This window comes from Phasianus colchicus, chromosome 35 (genome assembly GCF_987193195.1).
Source record: "Phasianus colchicus chromosome 35, bPhaCol1.hap1.1, whole genome shotgun sequence".
In the NCBI taxonomy this organism is placed as follows: domain Eukaryota; kingdom Metazoa; phylum Chordata; class Aves; order Galliformes; family Phasianidae; genus Phasianus; species Phasianus colchicus.
Window position 1 is genome coordinate 1,033,633 of NC_143470.1, and position 10,818 is coordinate 1,044,450.

Consider the following 10,818-nt stretch of genomic DNA (forward strand, 5'->3'; position numbering starts at 1 on the left):
GAGGCATTTCATGGTGAGTAGGCACAAAAGTACAGTTCTGTGCCCAGGTGTTAAGGGCACGTAACAACTTTTTAGAAGCTAACTGTGAATGAAGAGCTTTTCACTGCTTCTGAATTTTGCTGCGTGATTCAGGAACTTGTGTCTGATGGCAAACTCCTGCATGTTAGATTCCATGGTCATAGGGCACAGGTTGATTTGCCAGGTACTGTACTCTCATTTTAAAAACCCTCTCTAAAACCCACGTCTGACAGAAAGCTTTAGAAGTAATCTAATGTAAGTGTTACAGTGAAATAATTCTGTGCTCAAAACTGCTCCTGCTTAAACAGAGGCAGGAAATTCTTGTATCAGTACGATACTGCAGCATTTTCAGTCCAGCTGTCCATCATCTCAGCTTCGCTGAGTTCTTGAAGAGAGTTCAGAAATAGAGTGCACAAATCTTAGGTGCCTTTCAGGATACCTAGGGCAGTTGTGGTCCAGACGTGATCTCTAGTACCAACGAATGGAAATGTAGTTGAGTATTTCAGAAGTGAATGTCTCTTTATTAATACCAGTCAATATAATTTGTGGAACATTTAGCTTCATCATTTTTGTACTTATTTGATGTATAGAAGATGAATGCTTCTATTTAATTTCTCACAGTCTCTCAGACAGCTCTCAACCTGCTATTGTAAGTTATAATCCTTTGGGTTGTGGGCTTGAAGCAAAGCTGAGAAGCCATGCCCGGCAGGAGGTGTGGGTAGCTCCAGGCCACCTTGCTGTCTCCCCAAGAGATGAGGGCTGTGGGCTAGGCGGCGGGCAGGAGTGCTGGCCAAGCAAGCATCTCTGTGGAGGAAGGCAAAGGGCAGAGGAGGTCGAAGGGGAGCTACCGGGCATGGCCTTGCTCAGCAAGGGGAGGAAAAGCCTGAAGGGCACGAGAAGGGAATAGAGACGGGAGGCAGTAGGCGTGAAGCTGTGAGCAGAGCTGAGAGCCACTTGGCAGAGCAGCGAGCAGAGCAGGCAAGTGTTGAGATTGGGCATCAAGGTAGCAGCAAAAGCCAAGAGCATCAAGGAGGAGGAAGTGAGGAGAAGGTAAGTGAAGGGCAGGCATGGTAATGGTAGGCTAAGGCAGGGGGAAGGGGAGGGTAGGGGATGGGAGAAGAGGAAAAGGGGAGGTTTGAAGAAAAAGCTATGATTTAAAAAAAGAAAAAAAAAGGGGGGGGGAAATGAGAAAAAAGGGGAAAAAAAAAGAAAAAAAGAAAAATAACATATGAAAAAAGACAAAAAGGAAAACTGAATAAAGAAAAGAGACAAAAGGTAAAGAGGAAAAAAGAAAGTCAAGTAAAAAGTAAAGAAGAACACCTAAGAAAAGAATGGGTGGCAACAAATAGAGAGAGAGCAGTGCATGGCACTGCAAAGGAAAGCAAGGCAAGAGTAGCAGCAAAAGCCAAGAGAATCAAGAAGACAGTGAATAGCAGGAAAGTTAAGTTGGGGCTTGGAAGGGTATTGGGTGGGAGGAGTTGTTAAAAAAATTATGAAAAAAGCATGCAGTGAAGAAAGGAATGAGCTTGGCAGTTCATCTTGGTTGTGCCGAGACTTGTTTTGCAAGCAGGTTTTCCACTTTGGCTCTGTATGATACTTTGAGCGGGTATGGAGTGGAAGAAACCCTGCAGAGCCTGGTGAGAATCAAAGCAGGAGAGAGGAAAAGTGCCCTTTGCAGCAGGGACGCCGTGCTGGCTCTGCCCATCGCTTCCAGCGCCGCCGTGGTCCTTCTCTGTCCAAGCACGTGAGCCAAGCACGTGGCCTGGTGCGTGTCCCTCCCTCCTTCCTTGTTCTCCATCCCTCCCCTTATCCATCCTTTCACTTCTGCCCACCCCTCCTTCCACCTTCTCCATCCATCCTCTTCTCCGTCCATCCTTTCACCTCTGTTCTCCATCCCACTCTCCTCCCCCCCATCCTCCCACCTCCAACCCCTATATCCCCCCCCTCCATCCCTTCCATCTCCCCATCGCCCATCTCCCCCATTCCCTCCCCACCATCTCCTCCTCCTCTGGCTTTAGCACAAACTGGGAAAAACAAGGCTGTACCCCCAGAAGTTACTGCGATCTTAAATCCTAAATTAGTTAGGAGTGTGGCTATCAGGGATGCCTGGCAGAGCCAAAATGCAGCCCCAAAGGAAGTGAAGTTAAAGGCAGGAGCCAGCCCAGTCAGCGTAAAGCAGTGCCCTTTGAGGATATGAGACTGGAGAAGGATGGAAATCATAAATAACTTCTGGAGTTTGGATTACTAATTGAATGTGAATCCAAATACAGCACCCCAATCTTGATGATGAAAAACTGGATGGCAAGAGCTGTACTTTGGTATGTAAGACTTGAGGGCAAGTAATAGAACGGTTGAAGGTATGCTCCCAGCTGTGGCAAATCCATACATTTAATTAACCAACTTATGAATGAGTAGGTGGAGTTGACCTTCTGGATTTGAAAGGTGCCTTTTTTCAAATTGATTTTTGCCGGCTTTGACCAAATGAAACCTAAAATCATTTCTCTTTGAAGAGGAGAACCCCAATCCGGGGAGGAAAGACTCAGTTAACCTGGACAGTGTTAGCCAGGGCTGTGAGAACAGCCCAGTGAGCTGTGAGAGCTGGTCAACTCGTGAGCCTGAGACTTGGGCGCCTCCCTCCAGGGTGGAACCATACTGCATTTGTGGATGCCACAGCAACAGAAGAGGACTGTGTGCAATGGACTGTGAGTTTGCTGAATGGCTTGGTTTAAACCATTATCAAGTTTCTCACCAGAAAGCCTGAGTGATCAGAAGGAAGGAAGCCATTTGCTGAATGCCCAGAACACTTTTCTCCCACGCATATGTGGAGGTGCATGAAAAAGGTAGCTTTTATGTCAGAGCTGACTGATTGAGTATGTGTGGTGACTGAGGACTTGATTCTTCTTTTTCTTTGCTCGGGGGTTGGGTAACTGGGCGGGCCTTCCAAAGACAAGGATTTGGACTCTTGTTGTTCAGACTGTTTTAGCTCCTGTGGTTCTGAAATGGTAGAAAGCACAACAAACATGCTAGCAGGACAGAAAAGCAGGAAACTGAATACAGAATCTGTTTCCTGTGTTTATGATTCAGTTTTGCTATCTCGTTTAGCATTTTCAAATGTAACTGCATATCTAGAGCTCATGAGAATTCTAGGAAAGTAAAAATGCATTAGTTACTAAATTGGAAAGCATTCTAAGCAGAAATCTGTTTTCACCATTCCTCCCTGTTCCACTGCAGTTATTAGCAATGTTCTGTACATTCTGAAATGTTCTGCTGGAGAACAAATGCCTATTCAGCAATGCTGAAACCAGGCTGTAAATTGGCTGACAAAATCCATGAGCATTCCGTGGTTTCCAGGATTACAGCAGCACTTTGTCAGTGTACTGCTATTCCAATGAACCGATGGGCTGATCCCTAGAGGTGCTGACATGGTGATCAGTGAAATGTAGAAGGAGCATTTTCTGGCTGTGCGCAAAGATAGGATCTATTGCCCTTAAATAGAATCCTAATCAATGTCCTTCTGCAGCATTTAGGTTTATAATGTGTTTTCCAAATGCATTTTTGTTGAAAATCTCTAATGTGCTGTGAAGTACCTCACCTTCATTATAACTTGTATTTCTGAGTCAAAAGAATTGCACGCACAGAAAAATGCAATACAGAACTCAGTAAGAGGCAGTGGCAAATCTACTCTCAAAAGCCACATTCTGGGCTCTCCTGTTGCCTTCAACAATGAACTCAACAACAGGCAGTTTAGAAACTCCCTTTACACTCTGTTTTATGACTTCATTCATCGTGGATCAAAGCAGCTATATCTAAGCAGAAATGCAACTTTCATTTCAGACTTTGCAAAAAATTGTTTAAATCAAGCTTCAGTTCTGAAATAAAATTGCACAGGAATCAAGGAAACTAACTATAGTGAAGTTTTCCAGCTGGGTCAGATTAAAACAGTAGACTGAAGGTCTTGGTGCCAGCGTCACAATGGGCAGCGGCCAGCACCGGCCACGCTGTCATCGTGTCGCCGTGGCGACGTTTGTGACACGGGCACCCGGGAGGGGTGTAAAGGCAGAGCACGCTGGTGGGTCCTGCATCCTGAAGGAGCATCTGGCAGAGAGCAGACGCATCTGAAGGATGAGCTCCGGCATGGCTGGCGCCAACAAGGAGCAAGCCGCCGGCACGAGGCGGAACGGGATGAGCGAGGTCGGCCCCGCAGCGAGGCGTGCCTCCAGACCGACACGCACCGACACCGAAGGTACACGGGTCCACAGCCAGCACAGGAGCGGTGCTGCAGCCAACCTTGGCACGAGATGACACTTTCCATCTGCCACCTCGCTCTCACCTGGCAGCGGTAGCGGTGCCGGGAAGCGGCAGATGCAGAGTGTGACCTGCTTTTCCTTTGCCCTCCAGAGCGAGTTGCCGTCTGGGATGCGGTGGCCGCCTACGTACGGGAGCAGCTGCTGCTGCGGAAGGTGTGTTGGCTGTCGGGTTCCTCCTCTCCCCATCCAGCTCAGCCTGGACTTCCTCTGAGTCTTCCCCTCCACAGAAAGCAGGAAACTGCCCCCACATTTCTCTCCTGGGCATCCCACGGGCTTCCTGCAACTCCTGCACGATCACTTGTGCTGGGCACTGTCTATCTCAGGGCTGATGCCGGTCTCTGGAAGCCTCTGGATCCCATGAGGCTGCTTCTGCCCTGCCTGCTGTGCTGCATTTGGGAGGGCGAGGGGAAGGAGAGGACTGTGCAGCCCCTTCCCAAAGCCATTCCCGATGCCCTGGCTTGTGCCTCTGAACAGCGGCAGAGGGCACCTGAGCTCTGTCCCTACCTTGGACCCCTCTGGCTCTTCCTCCAGCCGTCCCATAACCCTTCCGCCCTTCCTTTCTCTTCCACTTGCAGGGGGTCTGGATTCCCACCTTCGGCTCCTTTGACACCATCTCCAAAGACATCCGCACTGAGGATGGGACCCTGACTCTGCGGTGGCCCGTGTTTCACCTGGCTACAAACCTCATAGCCACGCACCACCTCAAGGCCCGCAGGGAGTCCCTGCCAGGTAGGAGGGGGGATCAACTTTTGCTGCTTTCATGGACAGGGCAAACGGCCAGCGACTCCATTCTCAAAAGCAAACCTCCTCCTCTGAGGAGCCTGTCCAATCATGAGGCCGTTCTGGCTGATGTCCACCAGAAGCACTTCTAGGCAAGCACCTGTAGAAAACCACCCGTATCATCAACTCTGTCCCTTGCATTTTTCAGTCCATAGGAAGGTGGAGCCCCTGGAATACAGCAAGGCAGCCGCAGCTGCCTCTCTGAGCTGCGAGACACTCAGGACTTGCATCCAGAGCACCGTGTCCCTGCTCTCCGGCTGCCTGCAGAATGGGGAGAACGTTGCTGTTGTCCTAAAGGACATCGGCGTCCTCCACATCGATGGACTGACGTTCCAAATGAAATTCTTCTTTGACTTCCTCGAGAAGCTATCAGGGAAAGATACATTCAGAAGAGCTGTTTTCAAGGTGAGCTGTGTGGTTTCTCCGTGGCCCAGGCACTGCCGTGACCCTTGCTGTGCCCGCACACGGCCCACCAGGACCTGGCCAGCTGCTCGGGCCGTGCAAGTGCTGTGCTGCTGTCAGCTCTCCCCGCCTTGGGCTCCTCGTGTCCCCAATGCCTCAGCCTTCACGAGGACGTCCCACATCCTGCCCGTTTCTCCCCTGCAGGCCCCCTGGCTGCTGGACACGGTGGTGTCTCGGGTGGCACCGGTGGCCTCCATGGCGCTCTCTGGCTGCGCTGTCGTCTTTCCCATGTGAGTATGTTGGTGGCTGTAGCTGCTGCTTGATGCACCTGCTCAGCTCTCGTTCTGGAGCGCTTGTTCCTTGTGTCCATGAGTGTCCTGCCCATGAGCATATGTCACAGAATCATAGAATGGAAGGAACCCTGACAGGGCACCTAGTCCCACTCCCCTGCAGGGAACAGGGACACCTACAGCCAGATGAGGTAACTCTGAGCCTGGTCCAGCCCGACCTTGAATGCCCGTCCGGGCACCCACCACCTCTCTGGGCAAGATGTTCCGGTGCCTGCCACCCTTCTGTCAAAAGCTTATATCCAATCTAAATCTTCCCTCCTGCTGTTTGAAACTCTTTCCCCTTCACCTATCTCGACTGACCCTGCTAAAGACTTTAGAAAGTCGTGTGCTTCATGCAGCATGACAATGTGCCTGGGAGCAGGCAATCAGAGAGAGCAACAAGGATTGCTGGAGCGCTGCGTCACACCGGTCGCTGTCTTCTCCTCTCGTACAGGTTTCAAATGGAGTTTGTACCCAAACCACCGCCCACAATAAGACGCAGGTCCTCAGGAAGCATCCCTGGTCAGGAGAAACCAAATGGCAAGAAAGGTAAAGCAGCTGCCAGCTCCTTTCCGCGGCACGGGCAACCAGCTTGAGATGGGAAATCCCTTGCTGACCATCAGCCAAGGGCTCTGACTTGTGTCAAAGCTTCACGCCAGCTCAGCACGGCCTCTTCCCAAACTAAGGAATTGTTGGCCTCTCACAAACTAAGGTGCTGGGTGTGACGTGCCCTCATCCCTGGCTATGGCAGGAGGATGTGTGGATCTTAGGCCCCGCCCTTCCCTAGCAGAAGGATATGGTCCCCAAAAGCCACCCTGCCACCTCATCGTCACCACCCAGCTCCTCTTTCCCAAAGCCAACGTCACTAATGCAGTCCCAAAACAGAGCTGAATTGCAGAGAGGAGGAGTGGGGCCAGGGATGGTGTCAGGAAGGGTCCGAGGGCGGTGCAGATGTCAGCAGTGGGGGGAGCAGAGCGTCCCTCTCAGATGTTCTGGGAACAGGCCTGAGAGCCCCTTGTGAGTGAGCCAAAGGGTTTACGGTGAATCTCCTCTGCCTTCTCCATTCCAGTGTCATTTGCTGACCGTCCAACCTTCATCAAACGCTTGAGCTCAGACAGCATGGATGGAGGACAGCTCAGAAGGATAAGGAGCTCACTGCTGAAGGAGAGCTCCAAGGCCAGGTGAGGCTGGAGGCTCTGGGCTGGGATGTGCATGGGGGTGACACAGCGAGAGCCCGTTCCCTAGCCCCAAAGGGTCACTGTTGGTGGCCGCCCAACAGTGCTGAACGCAGCAGCACCCACCGTGCTGGGATGGGGACGCCAGGAGCCCCCCGGCTCACAGGGCTGGCCCCTCTCCGCATCCCAGGAGAGCCACGGGGCAGCCGGCGAGCAGTCTGTGGGGAGGGCTGCGTTGCAGCCAAGGCTCCTGGCTCAGGCTTGCAGCATGCGGCCCCAAAGCCATCAGCCACTCACGCGGACCCCTCCCGCTCTGTCCTTTCAGTCCGCTGCCACCCATCCGGAGGGCGTCTGAAGCCCAAGAGCAGCCGGTGACCTGCGAGCTGCAGGGGGAGGCAGTACCATCAAGCAAACAAGACCAGCGCCGAACACTGGGAACCAAACACGTGAGCTTCCTTGATGAAGTGCAGGAAGCAGGAAAAGCCCATCGTGAGGATGCGGTGCAAAAATTGCAGACAGCCAAGGCCGCACCCCCTCAGATCACCTTGAGGCCAGCAACACCTTTCAGAAGAAGATCTTCCTCAAGGGCTGAGTCTACAGAGCCTCAAGGCCGACCATCCAGGCTCCCACTGGCTTGTGACTCGGTGAAACTTCTCAGGCAGAGGGCAAAGAAGATCAGGCCAGTGCAGGATGCACTGGGGCAGATGGCAGCATCACCACTTCGTGGGGAGTCCAGGCTGCCTGAGGAGTCTTCCATCACCCGACCTGGACTGCTGCCACCCATAAAAGAAGAAACGGGGTCTCCCGAGTGCCAGCCTCCAAAGACCAAACCCCCACTCCGCAGGAAGGCCACACCCTACCCACGCTGATGCGGGCATGGGGTGCCCACGACACACACAGCTCCACTGGAGGCTGCAAAACAGATGCGTGAATCCCATCTGCATCACATCTAATACTAACCAGGCTGCCCAGGACCCATCCGACCTGGCCTTGAACACCTCCAGGGACGGGGCATCCACAACCTCTCCGGGCAGCCTGTTCCAGTATCCCACCACTCTCTCTGGAAAGAACAATCCAATCTGGCATCCAATCTTCAACTCAAAACCACTTCCCCTTGGCCTGCCATTAGCTACACCATCAAAGAGTTGACTCCCCTCCTGTTTGTAGGTTCCCTTTATGTACTGGAAGGCTGCAAGGAGGTCACCCCGCTGCCTTCCCTTCTCCAGGCCAACAAGGAGATCTAGAGTGAAATGTAGAGGGGCAAAACCATCAATAAAGCCTTATCAGGGGCCTACCCTTTAAAAACCTCCAGAACGCCTGTGACAGTGTCATTGCGCCTTTTGACGCCAGCTCTTGTGCTGGTGGAGGGAGAAAGAATTGCGAGAGGGCATCAGAGCGTCTCACGGTGCTTTGATGCCCAGGGAAATCCAGCACAGTCTCTTCTGTCTTATCTGGATCACAACTTACGGGCTTTTGGCCTGGCAGGGCCCCTTTGGCCGGCTTGGAGAGGTCTGCAAATGCAGAGCTCCATGGGCCAGCCGGCCGGCCACCTCTCGCCTGGCAGTGCTCCCCTGAACGGCCAGCCGGCTTTCGGCCTGGCCCAACTGGCCGGCCAGGAGGCTTCAGGCCTCGGAAGGCTTCCCCAGCCAGTCAGCCAGCTTCACCAGAGATTCCGGATCTCCCTCAAGGCCTGAGTGCATTTATGCAATTCATTTCAGCTAGGAACTCTAAGCTGCACGTACAGAGATCCACTGGCTGTGTTTGACAGCGAGTCAATAAGAAAATAACCATCACAGAGGGACAGTTTAAGGCACTGAAATCAAGTTGTTTCTGAGATGTGACTTGTCTGCCTCTTTACCTGATAATAACAATATGAAAATAAAACAAAAAATAATACAGTATTATTTGTTTCTCTGTATTTTAAGGGTGATTCAAAGCTTTTGCTCTACTAAAAGTAATCTTACTCAAGATAAGGCTCTGGGCAGGAAACTGGAAATAAGACGGTGGACCAGGTGACAGAACAGGCAGTTGGCAAAGGCTTTAATTCCAGATGGCAAACTTAACATCTCTGAACCTGAGGCAGAACCTGTAAAATATTCCAGAGAGGACAGGAATCTAATTAATGATTTAGGAGGGAAGAGAGCAAGCTGACAGAGGGGTGCGCGCCCAGATGGACACACTGTTATGCCCTTCAGTATCTTATGGGAGTGGGTTCCAAGGAAGATGATAAAACGTACTCGGGGAACAGACACTACAAAGGACAATCCTAGTACCAGGAACAGGGCACAAGTGGGGCTATTGGGAAAGGGAGCCTTCTGGGGCAACAATGGCAAATTGATTTCTCGGAACTCCCAAGAAAAGGGGGGTATTGCTGTGTGTTGGTACTGGTAGCTTCTTAGGGTGGCTGCAGGCATTCCCTTGTAGAACTAATAAGGCACAGGAGGTAGCTGAAGTGTTGTTGCAGGAGGTTATTCCAGGATGCCAGGGAACTACTTGTGCTGTCAAGGAAAGTGCAGGGCTGAAAGTTAAACTCATAAAGAAAAGATGAGTCGGTTACTAATTTGCTTTATCTCAATGTACACGGGAGGTGTTTTAGCCTGGGAAGAGACCTCCTTTTACAGTGTAACTCCTCTTACAGGTTCCAGGTTCTTTAGCAGCCAAGGGAGTGGCTCCAAACAATGGGATGTGGGTCCTGTACCCCCGGGGCCACCCCCACTGGTCCCCATGGAGGGAGTGGGGCCTGGGGGCACGCTGCTCGTTGAGGCAGAAATCATATTTTCCTGTTGATCCCTCCATCCACCTGTATTTGCATCCATCCTTTCATCCAACAATCGTTCCATCCACCCAGTGATCCTTCAATCTGTTTTTCCCTCCCTCCCTCCAACAGTTCTCTCCTCCATTGGTCCCTCTGTCCATCTGTTCCTCTGTCCCAGCAGCCTCCCCCTGTTACCCACCAGAACCTCCTCTGGGGCTTTGGGGGATCTCCCCAGAATGGTGCCTTCAGGCATTTTCTTGCTCTCCTGCAAGTGCTCATTTTCTGGTCCCTCTCCCTTGCATCACCCCATCCCTTTGCTCAGCAGCCCTCCCCATTCTTAGTTGAAAGCCTCCCTTGTGAAGCTGCCATCCTACTGACAAAAATATCCTCGCCTCCCTTAGGGAGGTGGGTCCCATCCCTTCCAAGCAGACACCAATCCGCAAATAGGTGCTGCAGACACAGAACCCAAGGCCCTGCCACCAGCACCAGTCCTGCAGCCAAGGACTGGCACGCACCACCTCCTTTCACCCCTGTCCCACAGCACCCCTGGGCCCCCACACCCTGGACTCCCAGCCCGAGAGCTCTGCAGTCCCTTTGGATGCCGTGTTACCCGTGCCCACCTTTCTTCCTGCTGGCCTTGCACGGTGAACCACACGAGGTGGAAGGTTGGATGGACCGCATCCATCGCTTGGAGGCACCTCAGCCTCCTCTCCAGCACTGAGGGCGCTGGAGCTGCGCTGGAGCTGCCGGCCCTTCTGTGGGGCAGGAGCGTCCTCTGCTGCCAGGATTCTCCAGCTTCAGTCCGTCACCAGCTGTGAGGCTGTGCCGTGGGGCTGCAGTGCGGGGCCTGCAGCTCAGAAAAGCCCCTGAGCACTGCGGAGACAAGCAGGCGCTCTGTGATGCCTTCACAGTGTTATTCACTGTGGGAGAGACATGTTGTTTCTGCACTGGATATTGAGATGGACAGTTGAGTTAAAGAAGTGGCACATAACGCGTTTGTATTCTGTAGCTTGTCTTTAGGAGTAGCTGGTGTGAAAAGTAGAAATATCATG

At 52.2% G+C, this 10,818-nt stretch overlaps 1 protein-coding gene across 1 annotated transcript; it reads left to right on the forward strand.

Moving 5' to 3' along the window:
• The first annotated feature begins 4,870 nt into the window (after nucleotides 1-4,870).
• LOC149913722 (uncharacterized) lies at nucleotides 4,871-7,880 on the forward strand. The gene is made up of 5 exons (XM_090128993.1): nucleotides 4,871-5,054; nucleotides 5,254-5,797; nucleotides 6,291-6,385; nucleotides 6,906-7,017; nucleotides 7,337-7,880. The coding sequence occupies exons 2-5, from the start codon at nucleotides 5,442-5,444 to the stop codon at nucleotides 7,878-7,880; spliced, it is 1,107 nt and encodes a 368-aa protein (XP_089985119.1). The 5' UTR covers nucleotides 4,871-5,054; nucleotides 5,254-5,441.
• Nucleotides 7,881-10,818: the final 2,938 nt, after the last annotated feature.

Bases quoted from the DNA above. Each gene is read 5' to 3' on its own strand.
- LOC149913722 (XM_090128993.1), top strand. From the start codon at position 5,442: ATGAAATTCTTCTTTGACTTCCTCGAGAAGCTATCAGGGAAAGATACA. The intron at 6,386-6,905 runs GTAAAGCAGCTG...TCTCCATTCCAG, and splicing joins GAAACCAAATGGCAAGAAAG to TGTCATTTGCTGACCGTCCA. The intron at 7,018-7,336 runs GTGAGGCTGGAG...CTGTCCTTTCAG, and splicing joins AAGGAGAGCTCCAAGGCCAG to TCCGCTGCCACCCATCCGGA.